General features: G+C 51.7%; 1 protein-coding gene across 1 annotated transcript; it reads left to right on the forward strand.

Moving 5' to 3' along the window:
* Nucleotides 1-4,821: 4,821 nt before the first annotated feature.
* On the forward strand, nt 4,822-23,431 carry BDR25DRAFT_104604 (acetyl-CoA synthetase-like protein; the record flags this gene model as incomplete). The annotated part of the gene is made up of 4 exons (XM_033683482.1): nt 4,822-4,841; nt 4,906-11,086; nt 11,140-22,206; nt 22,260-23,431. Coding segments are annotated over exons 2-4 (18,287 nt in total), but the record flags the coding sequence as incomplete, so codon positions are not given.

The raw sequence follows: 23,431 nt of genomic DNA on the forward strand, positions 1-23,431 counted from the left end.
GTCCTTTACGCCCCTGAACAACATACGTCTTGTACGAAAGTTTAGCTTTGGATTGAACTGATTAATCCAAGGTAAACCTAAATATATTGGGGGTCCCTTTAGGTCCGTTACCACAAACGGCACCTTATGAGTCTGGACCCTTCCTCGGGAGTCCACGATCTTCACGTTTGCAACCGTGAAGCCGTAGACAGCGAAGTCCGATCCATTGGGTGCCTTTGGAAAGACACCCGGCAGGGGCTCAATCTCGAGATCCTGCTCCTTGGCTATTGTAGCAGACAGGACGTTCAATTCAGCTCCTCTGTCCACTACAGCCTGAAGGTCTTCTGATAACCCTATGCTTGCTGTCACTGACAACAAGGTTGACCTCTTTGGGTATAACAAGTCCTGAAGGTTTCTAAGCTCCTTTTTGTTGCTTACTAGGGCAATATGGGCTAGGAGGAAGAAGCTTAGTTCTTCTGGCCCTGCCCTTTTCCCTTCTGCTTATTCTTGTCGGACTTGTCCTTGTCTTTGTCCTTTGTGGGACAATCTGGGGAAATATGACCCGGCTGCTTGCAATTCCAGCAAGTAACCTCTGTCCTGTTGGATTTCTGCCTTCTTCCAGCCCCTTTTTGGCTTGGAGGCCTTCTTTGTTCCTTTTTAGGCTTCTTTGGGTCCTTATTGGCCGGAGGTGAGGTAGAACGCCTCTGTGTTCCCTTCTCCTTTGACTTCGGCCCTTTTCCCTTCTGCAGGCGGCGGTAGGATATGTTGCTCTGCTCTTCCACCTGAGCTAGCGTCTCTTGCTCACTTTGTGGGATATATGTCAGATCACGCTTAATCTCGTCAGATAGCGCGCTACTGAAGTCTGCTGTCATCCTTTCTAGGCTCTTCTCGTTGACTTCAGTCTACAATGGCCTAAGGTAGGCCAGAAGTTCGGTTGGGGACTGATTAGGTTGTTGTTTGCAGTTCTTTATGGCGTCATAGGCTACCCTTTTTCGTTCTGCTGGGGTACCTAATGCATTAAGCATCTTGTTTTTGAGATCTTGCCATGTCGGTGACCATAATGGGTCAACAAGCTTCGAATAGGTGCAGTGTGTCTCCCATAGTGATCGTAGTGTCTCATTGACGTATTGTAGGCCAAAAGAGATCTTCTGCGATTCCTGAGCAAAGCTTAATGGACTCTTTTGATGATAGTCCTCATTATCCCTACACCACTGGTTGTAGTCCGCCCTGTTCTTCTTTTCGTATCGGTGCGGCGGTTCGGGACGCGGTAGGTTCGCTCGGTCTTGGGTAGGTTTCGGTACGATGACGTTCGATGCCTTGGTTGGCAACTCGTTAAGCGCGTCCGTATCGCCTGCCTCAAATCGACGACGGATTTCCATTATCCTGGCCAGTTCTTGCGCTTCCTGCTGCTCTTGCAGCCAGGCGCGGGCTTCTGTCAAAGCCTGATTCGCGGGGGTGGACTGTGCGTCGCTTGGTCCCGCACTGGCCCTTCCGACCCCTTCCGGGCCCTGAACGCCTTCTGGATGGCTCGACGAGCCTGATCCATGGGGATTTCCATTGTCCCCTTCACTCATCTCTTGCTCTGTTCCTCCCTGCGTTGGTGTTGACCCTGGTTGAGTATTACCAGGAGCAGCGGTCTTGGCCGGCTCCTCAGGTGATCTTTGAGCGCCGGTTGCATCCGATTCTCCCCTGGCGTTTCGCTTTGACACCATTACGTAGGAATGTTGCCCTTGAGCGGTATGCTGGCTTGTAGAGCGATTCGAATGTAAAGATGGGATGGTAAGTAGCACGGATAGCACTGAGAGCAAGCTTTCGGAGAAAGATAGGAGTGTATTGTAAGAGAGACGAATCGCTGCCAAGCTTCGCTTGTCAGGATTCATGCTTATATACGAAGCACAGGTCATACGACCTCCAAACAGGTCAGGTGAGGCCATACTGGCCCGTTCTGGGACATCCGGCCTTACAAAAGGACTATAAAAATGCCTGCTGCAGAACTAAGTTTCTACTACAAACACTTAGCCAGCTTAGGTTTAGTTTAGGAGTAGTGTTACTAATAAGCTGGCATACTGCTATCGATAGGCTTACAACGCCATCGATGCACTGCAGATTGCAGCAATATGCCCTATGTGCTGTAGGAGTAGTTTATTGCAGATTACAGCAATCTGCTGTATGTATAGTAGAAGTATTTTACTGTAAATTGTAGCAATTTGCGCTATGTATAGTAGAAGCATTTTACTGCAGATTGCAGCAATTTGCTCCATGAATAGTATAAGCATTTTACTGCAAATTGCAGCACATTACTCCATGTATAGTATAAACATTTTACTGAAAATTGCAGCACATAGCTCCATGTATAGTATAAGCATTTTACTGCAAATTGCAGCAAATTGCTCTATACCTCTTTTAACGCTACTAGCTAATACCTGGCTAATCCCAGTTGTTTCCTTAAATGAGATACTCCATGCTGCGTCGAACAGCCTGGAAAGGTCTCCGTGATAGACAAGGGCCATTGGCATCTATCCATGAATTGCGTCAGATTGTTCGAGTGAGCTGATGATAGTGACATGAACATCACCACATCTAGTGGCTGAATCGTAAGAGTTGGATGAGGTAGTAGTACTCTGAAGAAGATCTTGTTATCGTCTCAAACTTGATAAACTCCATCGTGATATTAGATCCATAGCCATCGAAGATTAGGAGCCTATGCGAGCTTTAAGATTTAGCTCTAGTCTCTCTATCAAACGCGGTTTTGAGCCACGATATACTCATCTCACTACTCGTCTAAGTAGATAGCGATAAGGTGGACGGAAGCTTGGTGTTGAGAAGGACCAAAATCCTAAAGCCATGTATCTTTGATTATCTCTAGAGGCGGTTTGATTTATCAAACTTGGTATAAGAGCAATACTATCAGCACATATACAAGCTAATACCGTGATCTATTTACGATTACAATCTTAAAGCGCGGCCTTTTGCTTTCCCGATTCATACCTTTGCATACTAAAGACTACCTTCATCCTTGAGAACACTGCAATCAGGAAGCCCTTCTCATCCAGAATATATATTTGATGGCTATCCACCCGGTACATCTCAATCTTGGCGCGCAAAAAACTTGAATTATACAGTATACATGAAGGTAGAATCAATTTTGCGACGGTTGCTATAGATGCCACTCGTCCATCGCGAGAGAAGCTTGATGCAGAGACTGTTGATGAAGCCATCAACCCGACGCTTTCCTACAGGGTTTTTCGCCATCTCTGATACAAAATTTCGTATCATTTCTCTCGGAAGTCGTGGCCCCAGCTGCGAAGGCTATCAATATATATATCACACTAGTGTAGGTTCCCGCGTGGTTGAGATTTCCGTTGGTTAATGTTTTCCTCTACAAGTGTGCCGCATGCCCCGTGGTACCTTCAGAACAACGCTGATCGATCAACACCTATTTTTCAGCAATGTCAATGTAGCATAAGTTTTTCGCCTAGCTTCAGGCTTTCTAAAGCTTTCATGGCAGCCTCAATATCGCCTAACTGGTAGAGAAAGGTGGTTGTGGATTTTTGGGAGAAATGGGGATTGCGTGCATTTCGCGAGGTCGTGTACGGACTCTTAAAACACTTTCAAGGAAAAATCAAAGACCATCACAGACTCTATATGGTCTTGGGGAGAGCGGAGAACATAGTCGAACTCCAAGTAGTTTATAGGAGCGCGTCATGAGCTCAACTCAGAACAGTGCAGCCAGCGTCGAAGGGTCCCTAGCTGATCCGATTATCGATACCAAAGGAACGAGCCCTGTTGTACGAATAGAGTTTACGGGCGGGGCTTTTCTGGAGCAGGGTACGGAATTCTGTACCGGCTCGGGACTAGTATGTACTATTAATAACTAGTTAGCCCACCTGAGATGAGATGCCTTATAAGCCCGGTGGCTTCCATCTCTGCAGAATCAATGTAGTCTCTCCTGCTAACCTTGCTACCATTACAGATGAGCGGTGGTCGAACGCCGCCTTCTGCGCGTCTGCTAGCAAGTACAAAATCGCCCATATTTGTCGCCCGTGATATCTCAGAGGTTATATCTGGCAATTATGAAGGTGGTAAATACCAGTGCGTTGTCGTCAAAATCGGTATTGTATGTTATCTCGGGTGCTACACTAGCTCTAGCGTTCTGCACTTGCGTGAAATGCCAAATTCATAGGCGCTCCGATCGGAAGCCGAATCGATAGTGGCGAGAGTGATGCAATCGGCGCAATCGATTAGCAAAGCGTACGAAAACATCTGATATAATGAAAAGTGCGTAAGACACAGCTTAGGGTTGTAACAATGAAAGCCCAGATACGATTTCAATCCAGGGCTTCATAGCAGGAAGGGCCCGCGGCTCTTTAGTGCAGGACATTTGTGGATACACATCAGCCTTGTATTACGCCGGTGCTCAAGGTGGCGGGACCGTGGGACACCAGGATCGCAGGATCGTAGGATTGCAGGATTGCAGGATTGCAGGATTGTGGGATTGTGGGATCGTAGGATTGCAGGATCAGGGGTGACACGTGCAGGTGGCCCTAGCTCCAAAACTATATCGTCCGTAAAGTAGCTAGCCCTATTGTCAGCACATGTGCATCATACTTCGATATACCACCGTCCACTCGACAGAGTTTTCTCCGGCATCACATCCGAATGATATATCCCCTACACGAGACTCGTGAACATTTTCCGGCAGATCAGCTGACTAAGAGCCAATCACGTGTGTCTATTCTAAGGTACCTACGTTTGATCTTAGCCTTGAAGACTCCCGTTCTCGACTTCGACTAAAAATCTCGAGTGACATCCCCACGGCGCGCGAGAGCAAAGCCGTTTATTACCTCAGATAAGTCGCTCAGGTAGGGCCTCAACGCAGAATCTTCTCCTTTCATGCAAGCATAGCTAAATAAGTACCAAAAGCAGCTTTCCCTAGCAATAAACCCAATTTCGAACATTTGCAGCTGGTTGATCAGTGTGAAAGGTGCGTCAAAATTCCAAACATATAAATTAACAAATTTAATTTCACCCACTTTATTGCCCTCGCCATAACAGGAAAATGGGGAACATGAATGAAAAAGACGGACAAGAATCAATGGGGGGACGCCTTGGCACCCTTCAAGAAATTGTTTGCAACACGTTAGCTTTACCTGTGGAAGAAGTTACCGTCGCATCTTCTTTTCTGCAGCTTGGAGGCGACTCCCTTACAGCTATCGAAGTCGTAGCTCGTTGTTACTCACTTGGGATGATTGTGAGCGTCGCTGATTTGATGCGATGTACCACCCTTATGGAGGTGGCGTCACTGGCATTGGTCAACGACGAGAGCTTAGGAGGCGGGAGTCCGGAGGCATGGTCGCTAATACCCGAGGCGGAATGGTCAAACATCGCAAGCCAGGTACGGAAGCAGTGCGAGCTGACGCCGGAGGAAATGATCCAAGATGTCTATCCCACAACGGCGCTGCAGGAGGGCTTGATGATGCTGTCTGTCAAGCAGCCGGGCTCATACGTGAGCACGAGCATGATGAGACTCGCAGAAGGTGTGGATGCCGACCGGTTCAAGGATGCATGGGAGCAGACACTCAAAGTCTGCGAGTCACTTCGGACGCGTATCGTACTCTGTGGCAGCCAGACACTGCAGGCGGTCATCCAAGCGGAGGCCAAGTGGCAGTATGCGAGCACCGTGCCTGCATATATGCGCCAGGTGCGTGACCTGAGGATGGCCTACGGGTCACCGCTCTGTCAGTACTGGCTGCTTGACGACGGCGAGCAGAAGATCTTCGGCCTTGCCATACATCATGCTATTTTCGATGGGTGGAGCCTGCGGCTGATGTTCCAGGTAGTAGCACAGCTATACAAAGGAGGGGAGGTCTTCCAGACGCCATTTGTACCATTCTCCGGCCTCATCAAGCATATCACCAGTTTGGACAAGGCCGAGGCTAGCGAGTATTGGCGAAAGCAGCTGAGCGGGACTAGCCGACCTACCTTTCCAGCCGCTCAGCGCACGACACCCCCTGCCAATGGACCAGCCAGTAGATCCATGATGCGCAGAATTCCGTTCCAGTTCCGCCCAAACGCGTCCGTCGCCGTCACTCGGGCATCAATTCTACGCGCAGCGTGGGCAATAGTGCTAGCCTGGCACAGTAACAGCACTGAGGAAACAGTCTTTGGCGCCACTGTTACAGGCCGCCAAGCAGCGGTGGCCGGCGTTGAGAGAATGGTTGGACCTGCTATCTGTACAGTGCCGGTTAGGGTTAAGTTCTGCCGGACGCAGCGTGTAACGGGATTTCTGGAGGAGATACAAGCACAGGCCGTCGAGATGATCCCTTTTGAGCAGATGGGCCTTCAGAATATTGCTCGGCTAAGTCCGGACGCGCGGGAGGCGTGTGAATTTGCAACAATTATGGTGGTGCAGCCACATACAGGAGTAGATGTCGAGGCGTCACCTCTCGTTGTCCCACCGTTCACTGACGCCGATTTGTCGACCTTCTTCAACTATCCGTTAGTGATGCAGTGCTGGCTGGCGGATGATGGGGTGACGCTACAGCTTGTGCATGACATCTCAGTGATCACAACCGCAGAGGCTGAGGCATTAGCCCGAAAGTACGACCACGTCGTTCAGCAGCTACTATGCGCCCTCGACGAGCAGCCCACGATGACCCTCGACGATGTTAACATACTCACTTTTGAGGACAAAGAAAAGATATGGGAGATGAACCACGATGTACCACCAGCGGTCGAACGATGTATCCACGATCTGTTTGCAGAGCAGGCCAGGCTACAGCCCGACGCACCCGCGGTTTGTGCGTGGGACGGCGAGATGACGTACAACGAGCTGGATGAATTATCAACTAGGCTAGCAGGCCATCTAGTCGAGCTCGGTGTCAAACCAGAAGACGTCGTACCACTCTGCTTCGAGAAGTCTATGTGGACGATTGTCGCCATGCTGGCGGTACTCAAAGCGGGCGGAGCATTCGCACCCCTAGACCCAGAACATCCACAAAGCCGCCATGAGGAGATCTTTCAGCAGACAGGGGCTAAAGTGGTGCTCACTTCAGCGCAGTGCTCTACCTTATGGGCAGGCTCAACCCGCAACGTTGTCACAGTGAGCGAGACGTCAATCCAGCACCTGTCAATCACAACCAACTCAACGCATTCTACAGTACAGCTGAGCAATATTGCGTACATTATCTTCACATCAGGAAGCACTGGAGTGCCGAAAGGTGTTGTGCTGAACCACAGGGCGGTCTCCACAAGCTGCCTGGGGCATGGAAAAGCATTTAAACTTACATCACAGGCACGTTTTCTTCAGTTTTCTGCTTTCACCTTTGATATGTCTATTACTGAGGTCATTGCAACCCTTCTATACGGCGGAAGCGTGTGTATCCCCTCTGAAGGCGATAGACGTGACAACCTAGCGAAAGCAATTAATGATATGCAAGTTAACTGGGCCTGTCTAACCCCAACAGTTGCACGCCTGCTGGATCCTGACAATGTTCCATCACTTCAAACATTAATTTTTGGAGGCGAAGAAATTAGTAGCGCCGACTGTAAAAGATGGGCAGGCAAAGTTGAAGTCATATATTCATACGGTCCTACAGAGTGTTGCGTTGTCTGCACAGCCTCTTCTGGTATACAAGACTTTAAGTCGGGAATAATTGGCAAGCCAGTCGCATCTGTTGGCTGGGTGGTAGATCCTAAGAACCACGACAAGCTGGTGCCTCTAGGATTAATAGGCGAGCTTCTTGTTGAAGGACCAATCCTCGCGCGCGGCTACCTTAACGACTACGAGAAGACAAAGTCAGCATTCATCGACAACCCCGCCTGGCTGCTGGAAGGTGGAGGAGGCCGTCCCGGACGTCAAGGAAGAATGTACAAGACAGGTGACTTGGTCCACTATGGGCCTGACGGCAACTTAATCTATGCAGGCCGGAAAGACAACCAAGTTAAAGTGCGAGGCCATCGAGTTGAGCTTGGTGAGATTGAGCACCACATCAGAGGTTGCATTCCTGAGGCTACGCATATGGCAGTGGAAGTAATCATGCCAGAAGGAAGGAAAGATAATGCAACGCTAGCAGTCTTCCTTCAGCTAGATGAAAAGGACCGCAATGCACTACAACTGGGCAATGTAATTGGAAACAACTCCTTAGTGCAGATAGTGATCCTTGCCGAAGTGGACAAGAAGTTGGCCGACTCTCTGCCCAGTCATATGATACCTGACGTATACTTTGCGCTGTCGCAGCTCCCCATGACAGTTTCCGGCAAGACGGACAGGAAGCGATTACGCGAGATTGGGACTTCGTTATCGGCCCAGCAGCTGGCTGAAATGCGAACTTCAAGCCAGGGTCCGAAACGTCCACCGACGACAGAGGCCGAGCAGACGATGCAGCGGCTGTGGGCCCATGTGTTGAATATCAAGCCTGAGACCATCGGCATGGACGACAGCTTCTTCCGCCTTGGCGGCGACTCTATCACAGCTATGCAGCTGTCTGCAAGCGCTCGCTCGCTTGAAATCCATCTCTCAACGCGCGACATCTTTCGCAGGAAGACCATTGCTGAACTCGTCCGCCATGCTACATCTTCCAAGCCTCTTCAGCTCGCGCGCGCTGCAGAGGATCCAGTAAACACACCGTTTGGCCTGACCCCGATCCAAGAGCTGTACCTCCGGCTTGAGCCTACTGGCAAAGCCAGTTTTGACCAGTCTATTTACTTGGAACTTCGTACCCAAGTGCCACTCAAGATGCTCTCTACAGGCCTTAGGATCCTTGCCCAACGCCACTCTATGCTAAGGGCTCAGTTCAGCAAAGCAGTTGGAGGCAGATGGCAGCAATATGTCTCTGATTCTACTGACACTTCTTTCACCTTGCAACATGTGCGACCTAGGGACACTGCAGACGTCACCCAGGCCATACTCGAAAGCCGGAGCTGCCTAGACATTGAGAGTGGACCTGTCATGGCAGCGGTCTTGTTTGACGTTGGCAATCGTCAGTCTCTGTTCATGGCTGTTCATCACCTAGTAATTGACCTTGTCTCATGGCGGATTCTTCTTGAAGAGCTAGAAGATGTACTGCTGGGCCGGACACTATCCCCTGCATCCTCAATGCCCTTCCAAACCTGGCGCGCCATCCAGACTGAGTACGCTGGCAGGGATGCAGATCATGGAAATCCAATACAGGAGAAGGTGGACCTCAGCCAGCTATCATACTGGGGCGTAGTACCCAGCACAATATCGCACACCCCTACAACTACCGAGCGTTTTGTGCTTGATAGCAAGACAACATCTGCTCTTCTTGGAAGCTGCAACAACGCTCTCCGAACACGTCCTCTTGAGCTTATGATTGCAGCCCTAATTCATTCGTTTGCGGCTGTCTTCCCTGATCGGAACCCTCCCCCTATCTTCAATGAGACCCATGGGCGTGAGCCATGGGACGACAGCATTGACCTTTCGCGAACTGTGGGGTGGTTTACGAGTATGTTCCCTGTCCAGGTATCAACTAGCGCTCGCAGCAGCTTGCTCCATGTCATCCGTGCCACAAAGGATTGCATACGTAGCTTTAAGCGCAGTGGCCGGTCGTATTTTGCATCCCACTTTGTCAACGAAGATACTATCCATGATTTCACATCCATCTTTCCTGTGGAAGTAATGTTCAATTATCAAGGAGCGTACCAGCAGCTTGAGCGCGATGAGTCGTTATTTAAGAATGTGCCTGTTCCGGAAGGCTGCGACCCAGCATCAGCAGCTGAAGCCGGAAGGTTCTCCTTGTTTACGGCCTCAGCGGTCATAGAAAACGGTTGTGCGCATATAGGTATTGCACACAGTGGTATCACGAAGCATCAAACGCAAATTCGAGACTGGGTTCAACTGTACGAGAACACCTTGATGGATATGCCCAACCTTCTTCACGGCAAAAGCCCCGAGTGGACGCTGAGCGATCTTTCATTGGCTTTCCACTCATACACCGACCTTGACCGCTTCCAAAATGACACTCTTGCGAAGTTAGGCGTGGGGCTAGAGGATGTCGAAGACGTCTACCCCTGCTCTCCAATGCAGGAAGGGATCCTGGCCAGCCAGAGCAGAGACCCTGATGCTTATCGCGTGTGTCTCATTCTCGAAGCCATATCTACTCAGAACACACGCGTCGACTGCGGTCGACTACAGCGCGCTTGGAAGGCCGTTGTTCGACGACACTCGCTACTACGGGCACTGCTAGTGGATCACGTCCCCGGAAGCTCGGGCATCACCAACATTGTGCTTAAGAATCCCCAACCAAGTATCTCAGTTTTCCAGGCTACAGGAGATACAGTGAACCTTGAATTATTCCGCGCTCGCTACAACCCAGTCAACCAGCAGGCAAGTGGCTTACAGCATCATCTCTCCATCTGCCAGCTCGACAACCAAAGAGTATACCTGTGCCTTGACATTAACCACGCTATCATGGATGCCCACTCGAGAGGCGTCATCATGCGCGACCTGCAGACTGCATACAGTGCTGATCTCGATTCACATGGTGCACCATTCAGGAACGTCATCTCTTACTTGAAGGAGCAGTCACAGGAAGAGGCCGGCCGCTATTGGGCCACCCAATTGGAGGGTATCGAGCCATGCTATTTCCCCTCGATGGCAGAGGGCGCAGCGAAAGGCCACAGGGACGAGACAGTGGAGGTGCCTAATCTCGATGCAGGCATAATCCACGCGTTTTGTGAAGCGTGGGAAATCACCCCAGCCACCCTCATTCAGACAGCTTGGGCGTTAGTACTCAGCCGTTATACTGGCTCTACAGCGCCATGCTTTGGTAGTCTCTCGTCAGGACGAGATGTGCCAATTGATGGCATTGACGACATCTTCGGCCCGCTAATTACCATGCTGACCTGCCGGGTACGTCTTCATGAGCAGTTAACTGTAATAGAGGCCCTACGAACGGTACAGTCGGACTACATGGATGCCTTGGCACACCAGACGTTCTCACTAGCTAGCGTACATAACATGCTTCAACTCGGAACATCTCCACTATTTAATACTAGTCTATCCATTCAGCGGCTCGAGGATGTAGAGGGTGGTGAGGTCCCTGAAATCCTCTTCCATTTCCAGGAGGGTCAGGATCTGACTGAGGTATGTTGACGCAATATGTACGTTGTATGGATGAAGCTAAAAGATTCGACCAGTATGATGTCATTGTTGGTGTCCGCTACAGCAACACAGTTATGGAAGCCAGCATGACGTTCCAAACTAGCTGTATGGACCAACTTCAAGCGAAACGCGTGGTAGAAAGCCTCGGTATAGCAATTGCCGCCATGACAGCAGAGCCAAACACTGCGGTGAACGACCTAGATTTGGTAACAAATGAAGAGAGGCGTCAACTATGGGCCTGGAACAATACTATTCCTCCAACAGTAGACGAGTGCGTCCACGACATCTTCTCTGGCCGTGCAAGATCTCAGCCTGAGGCGCAGGCCATCTGTGCATGGGATGGCGAGATGACGTACAGCGAGCTGGATGAATTATCAACCAGGCTAGCAGGCCATCTAATCGAGCTCGGCGTCAAGCCGGAAGACATCGTGCCACTCTGCTTCGAGAAGTCTATGTGGACGATTGTCGCCATGATGGCCGTACTCAAAGCGGGTGGAGCATTCGCACCCCTGGACCCAGAACATCCACGAAGCCGCCACGAGGAGATCTTCAAGCAGACGGGGGCTGAATTGGCGCTCACTTCAGCGCAGTACTCTACCCTATGGGAAGGCTCGACCCGCACCGTCGTCACAGTGAGCGAGACGTCGATCCAGAACCTATCAAACAGAACTCATCTGGAGCATTCTGCAGTAGAGCCGAGCAATATTGCATACGTTATCTTTACTTCAGGAAGCACTGGAGTGCCGAAAGGTGTTGTCCTGGAACACAGAGCAGTCTCTACAGGATGCCTAGGCCATGGAAAAGCTTTTGGAATTACGTCACAGGCACGTTTTCTTCAGTTTGCTGCTTTCACCTTCGATATCTGCATTACTGAGATCATTACAACCCTTCTACACGGTGGAAGCGTATGTATCCCCTCGGACGGCGATAGGCGTGACAACTTAACAAAAGCAATTAACGATATGCGAGTTAGTTGGGCCTATCTAACCCCAACAGTTGCACGCCTGCTGGATCCTGAACATGTTCCATCACTTCAAAAACTGATCCTTGGAGGAGAGGAAGTCAGTAGCGCGGACAGTAAAAGATGGGAAGGGAAAGTCGAAATCATAAATGCGTACGGTCCTGCGGAGTGTACTGTTCTCTGCACAGCCTACTTTGGTCTAGAAGGCTTCAAGTCAGGGTGGATCGGCAAGTCGATCGCGTCTGTTGGCTGGGTGGTGGATCCAAAGAACCACGACAAGCTAGCACCTCTAGGATCAACAGGAGAGCTTCTCGTTGAAGGGCCTATCCTCGCACGCAGCTACCTTAATGACCCGGAAAAGACCGCGGGTTCGTTCATTAACGATCCTTACTGGCTGATGCAGGGCGGCGGAGGTCATCATGGACGTCGAGGAAGAATGTACAAGACGGGAGACTTAGTCTACTACAGGTCCGATGGCAACTTAGTCTACGCAAGCCGCAAAGACGGCCAGGTAAAGCTTCGCGGCCAGCGCGTCGAGCTTGGCGAAATTGAATATCACCTGCGGGAGTTCATGCCCAAGGCGCAACAGACAGCAGTCGAGGTAATCATGCCAGAGGGAGAAAAAGACAATGCGACACTAGCTGCCTTCCTGCAGCTAGATGAAGAGGACCGCAATGCACTACAACCGGGTAACGTAATTGGAAACAACTCCTCAGTGCAGATGGTTATCCTTTCCGAAGTGGACAAGAAGTTGGCCGACTGTCTGCCCAATTATATGATACCTGACATATACTTTGCGCTGTCGCAGATTCCCGTGACGGTTTCTGGAAAGACAGACAGGAAGCGACTCCGCGAAATCGGGGCCTCGTTCTCGGCCCAGCAACTGGCTGAAATGCGGACATCGAGCCAGGGACCAAAGCGATTGCCATCAACAGACACAGAGAGGGTCATGCAGCAGCTGTGGTCGCAGGCACTTAACATTGGGCTAAACAGTATTGGCCTCGATGACAGCTTCTTCCGCCTCGGCGGCGACTCTATTGCAGCCATGAAGCTCGTGGGCGAAGCTCGCAGGGCAGGGATGCAGCTCTCTGTGGCAGATATCTTCCGCAATCCGAAGCTCGTAGCATTGGCTAGCTTGGAAACCAACCACAGTAACAGCATGGCTGAAGAGATCGCTGCCTTCTCTCTACTCGGTGAAGAGGCGGATGTGGCACAAATTCGCAAGGAGGTTGCCACCAGCTGCAGCGTTGACGCGAGACTCATCGAGGACATCTACCCTTGCTCGCCCCTCCAGGAAGGACTGATCTCGCTGACATCCAAGAGAGCAGGAGACTACATCATGCAGAGCGTCCTGGAGCTGCGGGCCGACATTGACGTAGGCGCCTTCCGGGCCTCTTGGGAGCACATCTTTCGGTCAACCTCAGCCTTACGCACGCGAATTGTACAGAACAACAAGCTTGGATTGCTGCAGGTTGTTGTAGCAGAAGATATCCAGTGGATAGAGACAGAAAGATTAGATGAGTATCTTCAGAAGGATAAGTCTCTTTCCATGGAGCTAGGCGATCCGCTTGCACGCTTCGCCCTTGTCACAGAAGGCCAAGGAGGGAAGCGCTGGTTTGTAGCGACCATTCACCATGTGCTGTATGACGGCTGGTCATTGCCCCGAATTCTAGAGGCTGTCACGAAGACATACGATGGCGGCTTGGTAGAGAAGCAGCCTAGCTTCCACGCCTTTATCAAGTATCTTAGCCAGCAAGACCAGGAGGCAGGAGAGATGTACTGGAAAACCGCTCTTGCTGACTGCCAGGCGACACTGTTCCCTCCACTACCGTCAGCAGTGCAGCAGCCAGTTGCAGATGCGACAATGGTCTATCAATGCCCTCCGCTTCCTACAGCCGGCTCTGACACAACGATGTCAACACTTCTGCGCGCCGCTTGGGCCCTGGTCGCCAGTCGCTACACCAACTCAGACGACGTGGTATTTGGCGCTATAGTTACAGGACGCAATGCCCCTGTTCCTGGCATTGAGGCTATGATTGGTCCCACCATTGCAACTGTTCCGGTGCGAGTGCGCGTACAGGGCGACCAAGCAGTGTCCGACTTTTTGCAAGGGGTACAGCAACAGTCAACGGAGATGATTGCGTACGAGCAGACGGGACTGCAGCGGATCGCCAAGATGGCGGAGGGCGCCCGACATGCCTGCGGCTTCCAGACTCTGCTGGTAGTGCAGCCTGCAGGCAATGCGACTGAGAGCGATACAGTGCTAGGAGAGTGGCGCGGACACTCTGATCTACAAGACTTCACGACGTATGGGCTGATGCTGCAGTGCATGCTGACTACAGAAGGGGTGCATATCACGGCAAGCTTCGATCCGCGTGTGGTAGAGAAATGGCTAGTCAAGAAGATACTGGGCCAGTTCGCCTTCGTCATGCAACAGCTGGCTGGAGCAAACCCAGAAGACAAGGTGGCAGACATTGATGCCCTTACGCCTGACGACAGACAAGAGATTTGGGCATGGAACGCTGAGACGCCACCAGTAGTGGAACGATGTATCCACGATATCTTCTCTGAACGCGCAAGAGCTCGGCCTGAGGCGCCGGCCGTCTGTGCCTGGGACGGCGAGATGACGTACAGCGAGCTGGACAAATTATCAACCAGGCTAGCAGGCCATCTAGTAGAGATCGGCGTCAAGCCAGAAGAAATCGTGCCACTCTGCTTCGAGAAGTCCATATGGATAATTGTGGCCATGCTGGGGGTACTTAAAGCGGGCGGAGCATTCGCACCTCTAGACCCAGAACACCCGCCAAGTCGCCACGAGGAGATCTTTAAGCAGACAGGGGCTAAACTAGTGCTCACTTCGGCGCAGTACTCTACTCGATGGGCGGACTCACCGCGCAATATTGTCGCAGTCAGCGAAATGTTGATCCAAAACCTGTCAAACACAACCTACTCAACGCATTCTGCAGTAAATCCAAGAAATACTGCGTACATTATCCCGACATCCGGAAGCACAGGAGTACCGAAAGGAGTTGTGATGGAACACCGAGCGGTTGTGACAAGCTGCCTTGGCCATGGGAAAGCATTCGGCCTCGCACCGCACACCCGAGTTCTTCAGTTTTCTTCCTTCACCTTTGACGTTTGCATTACTGAGATTGTTACCACGTTCTTTTTTGGAGGTTGTGTCTGCGTCCCTTCTGAATATGATCGTCGCAACAATCTCTCCAATTTCATCAACACCATGAATGTTAATTGGGCGTTGCTTACTCCGACCGTGGCACGATTGCTTAAACCGAGTGAGACACAATCGCTTAAAATTTTAGTCTTTGGAGGAGAGCAACTTACCAACAGTGATTGCCAGAGATGGAACGGCCATGTTGAAGTGATAAACACCTATGGCATAACAGAATGCGGAATATGGTGCAGCTCATCTCCTGGTGCACAAGATTTTAAGTCAGGGAGTATTGGGAAGTGCATAGCGTCTGTGAGCTGGGTGGTGGACCCTGGGAACTACAACAAGTTGGCACCTCTAGGATCAATGGGTGAGCTTCTTGTGGAAGGCCCAATCCTCGCGCGCGGCTACCTTAAGGATCCTCAGAAGACGGAGGCAGCATTCATTAACAATCCCGCCTGGCTACTGGAAGGGGGTGGAGGTATTCCCGGACGTCAAGGAAGAATGTACAAGACTGGTGACATAGTCTACTATGGCCCTGATGGCAAACTGGTCTACGTGGACCGCAAAGATAACCAAGTCAAGGTGCGAGGCCAGCGGGTCGAGCTTGGTGAGATCGAGCACCACATCCGAGACTGTATTCCTGAGGCCAGGCAGATGGCAGTGGAAGTAATCATGCCAGAGGGAAGGAAAGCTAATGCAACGCTTGCAGCCTTCCTACAACTTGATGACCAGAAACACGATGCACTACAAGCAGGCAATAGCTCCTCAGTGCAGATGGTCATCCTAACTGAAGTGGACAAGAAGTTGGCCGACTCTCTGCCCAGTCATATGATTCCTGACGTATACTTTGCGCTGGCACAGTTCCCCATGACAGTTTCTGGCAAGACAGACAGGAAGCGACTCCGCGAAATCGGGGCCTCGTTCTCGGCCCAGCAGCTGGCTGAAATGCGAACGTCAAGCCAGGGTCCGAAGCGGCAGCCGTCGACAGAAGCCGAGCAGACGATGCAGCAGCTTTGGGCGCAGGCGCTGAACATCACGACAGAAGGCATTGGCTTAGATGACAGCTTCTTCCGCCTAGGCGGCGACTCAATCGCGGCCATGAAGCTTGTCGGCGAGGCTCGCAGGGCAGGGATGCAGCTCTCTGTGGCAGATATCTTCCGCAATCCGAAGCTCATAGCATTAGCCAGCTTGGAAATCAGCCACGATAACGGTATGGCAGAAGAAATTGCGGCCTTTTCTCTGCTCGATGAAGAGGCGGATGTAAAACAAGTTCGTGAGGAGGTCGCCGCCAGCTGTAGCGTCGACGCGAGACTCATCGAGGACATCTACCCCTGCTCGCCCCTCCAGGAAGGACTGATCTCGCTGACATCCAAGAGAGCAGGAGACTACATCATGCAGAGCGTCCTGGAGCTGCGAGCCGACATTGACGAAGACGCCTTCCGGGCCGCTTGGGAGCACGTCTTCCGGTCAACACCAGCCTTACGCACGCGGATTGTGCAGAACAACAAGGTTGGATTGATGCAGGTTGTTGTAGCAGAGGATATCCAATGGGTAGAGTCAGAGAGCCTAGATGAGTATCTTCAGAAGGATAAGTCTCTTTCCATGGAGCTAGGTGATCCGCTTACGCGCTTCGCCCTTGTTAAGGAAAGCCAAGGAGGGAAGCGCTGGTTTGTAGGGACTATTCACCATGTCCTGTACGACGGCTGGTCACTGCCCCGAATTGTGGATGCAGTCACCAAGACATACAATGGCGCCAAGGCAGAAAAGCAGCCTAGCTTCCACGCCTTTATCAAGTATCTTAGGCAACAAGACCAGGAGGCAGGAGAGATGTACTGGAAAACCGCTCTTGCTGACTGCCAGGCGACACTGTTCCCTCCACTACCGCCAGCAGTGCAGCAGCCAATTGCAGATGCGACAATGGCTTATCAATGCCCTCCGTTTCATAACGTCCACTCTGACACGACGACGTCAACACTTCTGCGCGCCGCCTGGGCCCTCGTCGCTAGTCGCTATACCAACTCAGACGACGTGGTATTTGGCGCTATAGTTACAGGACGCAATGCCCCTGTTCCTGGAATTGAGGCTATGATTGGGCCTACTATTGCAACTGTTCCAGTGCGAGTGCGCGTACAGGGCGACCAAGCAGTGTCCGACTTTTTGCAAGGGGTACAGCAACAGTCAACGGAGATGATTGCGTACGAGCAGACGGGACTGCAGCGGATCGCCAAGATGGCGGAGGGCGCCCGACATGCCTGCGGCTTTCAGACTCTGTTGGTAGTGCAGCCTGCAGGCAATGCACCGGAGAGCGATGCGGTGCTAGGAGAGTGGCGGGGGCGCTCAGAGCTACAAGACTTCACGACGTATCCGCTGATGCTGCAGTGCGCGCTGGCTGCAGAAGGGGTACACATTACGGCAACCTTCGACTCGCGTGTGGTAGAGCGATGGCTAATCGAGAAGATACTGGGCCAGTTCACCTTCGTCATGCAACAGCTGGCAGGGGCAAGACCAGAGGACAAGGTGGCAGACATCGATACCCTCACACCCGGCGACAGACAAGAGATATGGACGTGGAACGCTGAGACGCCACCAGTGGTTGAACGATGTTTCCACGATCTGGTCGCTGAGCAGGCCATAGCGCGGCCATCTGCGCAGGCCATCTGTGCGTGGGATGGGGAGATGACGTACAGAGAGCTGGATGAATTTTCGACTAGACTAGCAGGCCATCTAGTCGAGATTGGCGTCGTGCCAGAGGACGTCGTGCCACTCTGCTTCGAGAAGTCTATGTGGACGATTGTCGCCATGCTGGCGGTGCTCAAAGCAGGCGGAGCATTCGCACCCCTAGACCCAGAACATCCACAAAGCCGCCACGAAGAAATATTTAAGCAGACAGGGGCTACAGTGGCACTCACATCGGCGCAGTACTCTACCCTTTGGGCAGGCTCAGCCCGCACTGTTGTCGCAGTCAGTGCAACGTCAATCCAGCACCTATTAAACAGAACCCACTCGACGCATTCTGCAGTTCAGCCAAGCAATACCGCATACATTATCTTCACGTCAGGGAGCACCGGAGTGCCGAAAGGTGTTCTGCTGGAGCACAGGGCTGTCTCTACAGGTTGCCTGGGCCATGGAAGAGCACTCGGAATCGAACCGTGCACCAGAGCTCTGCAGTTCGCCTCGTACACATTTGACGTCTGCATTGACGAGATCCTGACCGTACTCCTGCATGGTGGCTGCGTATGTGTCCCGTCTGATATTAATAGGCGCGATAATCTAGCTCAAGCTATCAAGGATATGGACGTAAACTGTGCATTTCTTACTCCGTCCGTCGCCCGATTGCTTGATCCTGTCATCGTTTCTTCGCTTAAGACGTTAGTTATTGGAGGTGAGCGGGTCAGCTCTGCCGATTGGGAGAGATGGGGAGGGAACGTCCGAATGATAAACGGCTATGGGCCAGCAGAGTGCTGCGTGTGTTGTTGCACGTTTTCAGATGTTCAAGGCTTTGAATCTGGGAAGATTGGCAAGCCTGTGGCTTCCGTCAGCTGGGTGGTGGATCCCCAGAACCACAACCAGCTGGCGCCCCTAGGATCAATAGGCGAGCTTCTCGTAGAAGGACCAATCCTCGCGCGCGGCTACCTCAACGACCATGAGAAGACGAAGAGAGCATTCATAAACGATCCCGCTTGGCTCCTGGAAGGTGGGGGGGGCCGTTCCGGGCGTCAAGGAAGAATGTACAAGACGGGTGACTTGGTCTACTATGGGCCTGATGGCAACTTAGTCTACGTAGGTCGGAAAGATGACCAGGTCAAAGTGCGAGGCCAGCGAGTCGAGCTGGGTGAGATTGAGTACCACGTGCGGGAGTGCATGACCGAGGCACAGCAGATAGCCGTGGAGGTGATCTTTCCAGCGGGAGACAAAGAAAGTGCCACCCTAGCAGTTTTCCTGCAGCTAGATGGCGAGGAGCGCGATGAACTACAACCGGACAACGCAATGGACAACAGCTCCTCAGTGAAGATGGTCATCCTAACTGAAGTGGACAAGAAGCTAGCCGACTCTCTGCCCAGCCATATGATACCTGACGTATACTTTGCGCTGTCGCGCCTTCCCATGACAGATTCCGGCAAGACGAACAGGAAGCGACTCCGCGAGATCGGGGCCTCGTTCTCAGCCCAGCAGCTGGCTGAAATGCGGACGTCAAGCCAGGGTCCGAAGCGGCAGCCGTCGACAGAAGCCGAGCAGACGATGCAGCAGCTGTGGGCGCATGTGTTGAACATCAACCCTGAGACCATTGGTATAGACGATAGCTTCTTCCGCCTAGGCGGCGACTCTATTACAGCTATGCAGCTGTCTGCAAGTGCTCGCTCGCTCCAAATCCATCTGTCAACGCGCGACATCTTTCGCAGGAAGACCATTGCCGAACTCGTCCGCTATGCGACATTATCAAAGCCTCTTCAGCTCGCGCGCGCTGCAGAAGATCCAGTCAACACACCGTTTAGCCTGGCCCCGATCCAAGAGCTGTACCTCCGGCTTGAACCTACTGGTAGAGCCAGTTTTGATCAGTCTGTCTTCTTAGAACTTCGTAGCGAAGTGTCACTTGAGTTGCTCTATAATGCCCTTAGGACCCTTGTCCAGCGACACTCTATGCTAAGGGCTCGATTCAGCAAAGCAGTTGGAGGCAGATGGCAGCAATATGTTTCTGATTCTGCTGATGCTTCCTTCACCTTGCAACATGCGCGACCTACGGACACTGCAGACATCACCCAGGCCATACTCGAAAGCCGCAAGCGCCTAGACATTGAGAGTGGGCCAGTCATGGCAGCGGTCTTGTTTGACGTTGGCAAGCGTCAGTCGCTATTCATGGCTGTTCATCACCTAGTGATTGACCTAGTTTCATGGCGGGTTCTTCTTGAAGAGCTGGAATACTTACTCCTCGGCCAAGCCCTATCCCCTGCATCCTCAATGCCCTTCCAAACCTGGAGCGCTATTCAGACGGAGTACGCTGGTAAGGATGCAGATCACAGAAATAGGATGATACAAGAGAAGATGGACCTCAGCCAGCTATCGTACTGGGGCGTCGCATCCAGCACTATATCGCACACCCCTACAACTACCGAGCAGTTTGTACTTGATACAAAGACGACATCCGCTCTTCTTGGAAGCTGCAACAACACCCTCCGAACGCGCCCTCTTGAGCTTATGATTGCAGCCCTAATTCATTCGTTTGCGGCTGTCTTCCCTGATCGAACGCCTCCTCCCATCTTCAATGAGACTCATGGGCGTGAGCCATGGGACGACAGTATCGACCTTTCGCGAACTGTGGGGTGGTTTACGAGTATGTTCCCTGTCCAGGTATCAACTAGCGCGCGCAGCAGCTTGCTACATGTCATCCGTGCAACAAAGGATTGCATGCGTAGCTTTAGGCGCAGTGGCCGGTCGTATTTTGCGTCCCATTTCGTCAACGAAGACACTATCCAGGATTACGCATCTATTTTCCCTGTGGAAATGGTGTTTAATTACCAAGGTGTGTACCAGCAGCTTGAGCGCGACAAGTCGCTGTTTAAGAATGTGCCTATTCCAGAAGGCTGCGAGCTAGCATCAGCGGCTGAAGCCGGGAAGTTCTCCTTATTTACAGCCTCTGTGGTCATCGAAAAAGGATGCGCGCATGTAAGTGTTACACACAGTGGTATCACGAAGCATCAAACGCAAATTCGAGACTGGGTTCAACTGTACGAGAACACCTTGATGGATATGCCCAACCTTCTCTGCTTCAGAAGCCCCGAGTGGACACTGAGCGATCTTTCATTGGCTTTCCACTCATACGCCGACCTTGACCGCTTCCAAAATGACACTCTTGCGAAACTAGGTGTGGGGCCAGAGGATGTTGAAGACGTCTACCCCTGCTCTCCAATGCAGGAAGGGATCCTGGCCAGCCAGAGCAGAGACCCTAATGCTTATCGCGTGTGCCTTATTCTTGAAGCCGTATCCAAGCAGAACACACGGGTTGACTGCGGTCGGCTACAGCGCGCTTGGAAGGCCGTTGTTCGACGACACTCGCTACTACGGGCACTGCTAGTGGATCACGTCCCCGGAAGCTCGGGCATCACCAACATTGTGCTTAAGAATCCCCAACCAAGTATCTCAGTTTTCCAGGCTACAGGAGATACAGTGAACCTTGAATTATTCCGCGCTCGCTACAACCCAGTCAACCAGCAGGCAAGTGGCTTACAGCATCATCTCTCCATCTGCCAGCTCGACAACCAAAGAGTATACCTATGCTTTGACATTAACCATGCTATCATGGATGCCCACTCGAGAGGCATCATCATGCGCGACCTGCAGACTGCATACAGTGCTGATCTCGATTCACACGGCGCACCATTCAGGAATGTCATCTCTTACTTGAAGGAGCAGTCACAGGAAGAGGCCGGCCGCTATTGGGCCAATCAATTGGAGGGTATCGAGCCATGCTATTTCCCCTCGATGGCAGATGCCGGAGTGGAAGGTCACAGGGACGAGACAGTGGAGGTGCCCAATCTCGATGCAGGCATAATCCACGCGTTCTGTGAGGCATGGGAAATCACCCCGGCTACCCTCATTCAGACAGCTTGGGCGTTAGTACTCAGCCGTTACACTGGCTCTACAGCCCCATGCTTTGGTAGTCTCTCGTCAGGACGAGATGTGCCAATTGATGGCATTGACGACATCTTCGGCCCGCTGATTACCATGCTAACCTGCCGGGTACGTCTTCATGAGCAGTTAACTGTAATAGAGGCCCTACGGACGGTGCAGTCAGACTATATGAATGCCTTAACACATCAGACATTCTCACTAGCCAGCGTACATAACATGCTTCAACTCGGAACATCTCCGCTATTTAATACTAGTCTATCCATTCAGCGGATTGACGATGTGGAGGGAGATGATACTCCAGATGTTCTCTTCCATTTCCAGGATGGTCAGGATCCGACCGAGGTATGTTAATGCAATATCTAAGTTGTATCGATGAAGCTAAAACGTTCGACTAGTATGATATCATTGTTGGTGCCCGCTACAGCAACACAGTTATGGAAGCCAGCATGACGTTCCAGACCAGCTGTATGGACCAACTTCAAGCGAAACGCGTGGTAGAAAGCCTCAGTATAGCGATTGCCGCCATAACAGAAGGGCCTAACACTCCGGTGTGTGACCTAGATTTGGTAACAAATGAAGAGAGACGTCAACTATGGGCCTGGAACAGCGCCATTCCTCCAACAGTAGACGAGTGCGTCCACGACATCTTCTCTGACCGTGCAAGATCTCAGCCTGAGGCGCAGGCCATCTGTGCATGGGATGGCGAGATGACGTACAGCGATCTGGATGAATTATCGACCAGGCTAGCAGGCCATCTAATCGAGCTCGGCGTCAAGCCAGAAGACATCGTGCCACTCTGCTTCGAGAAGTCTATGTGGACGATTGTCGCCATGATGGCCGTACTCAAAGCGGGTGGAGCATTCGCACCCCTAGACCCAGAACATCCACAAAGCCGGCGCGAGGAGATCTTCAAGCAGACGGGGGCTGAAGTGGTGCTCACTTCAGCGCAGTACTCTACCCTATGGGAAGGCTCGACCCGCACCGTCGTCACAGTGAGCGAGACGTCGATCCACAACCTGTCAAACAAAACCCACTCGAAGCAATCTGCAGTAGAGCCAAGCAATATTGCATACGTTATCTTTACTTCAGGAAGCACTGGAGTGCCGAAAGGTGTTGTCCTGGAACACAGAGCAGTCTCTACAGGATGCCTAGGGCATGGAAAAGCTTTTGGAATTACGTCACAGGCACGTTTTCTTCAGTTTGCTGCTTTCACCTTCGATATCTGCATTACTGAGATCATCACAACCCTTCTACACGGTGGAAGCGTGTGTATCCCCTCCGAAGGTGATAGGCGTGACAACTTAACAAAAGCAATTAACGATATGCGAGTTAATTGGGCCTATCTAACCCCAACAGTTGCACGCCTGCTGGATTCTGAAAATGTTCCATCACTTCAAAAATTGATCCTTGGAGGAGAGGAAGTCAGTAGCGCGGACAGTAAAAGATGGGCAGGGAAAGTCGAAATCATAAATGCGTACGGTCCTGCGGAGTGTACTGTTCTCTGCACAGCCTACTTTGGTCTAGAAGGCTTCAAGTCAGGGTGGATCGGCAAGTCGATCGCGTCTGT

Source organism: Lindgomyces ingoldianus (genome assembly GCF_010093535.1).
Source record: "Lindgomyces ingoldianus strain ATCC 200398 unplaced genomic scaffold BDR25scaffold_51, whole genome shotgun sequence".
NCBI classification, from domain to species: Eukaryota; Fungi; Ascomycota; class Dothideomycetes; order Pleosporales; family Lindgomycetaceae; genus Lindgomyces; species Lindgomyces ingoldianus.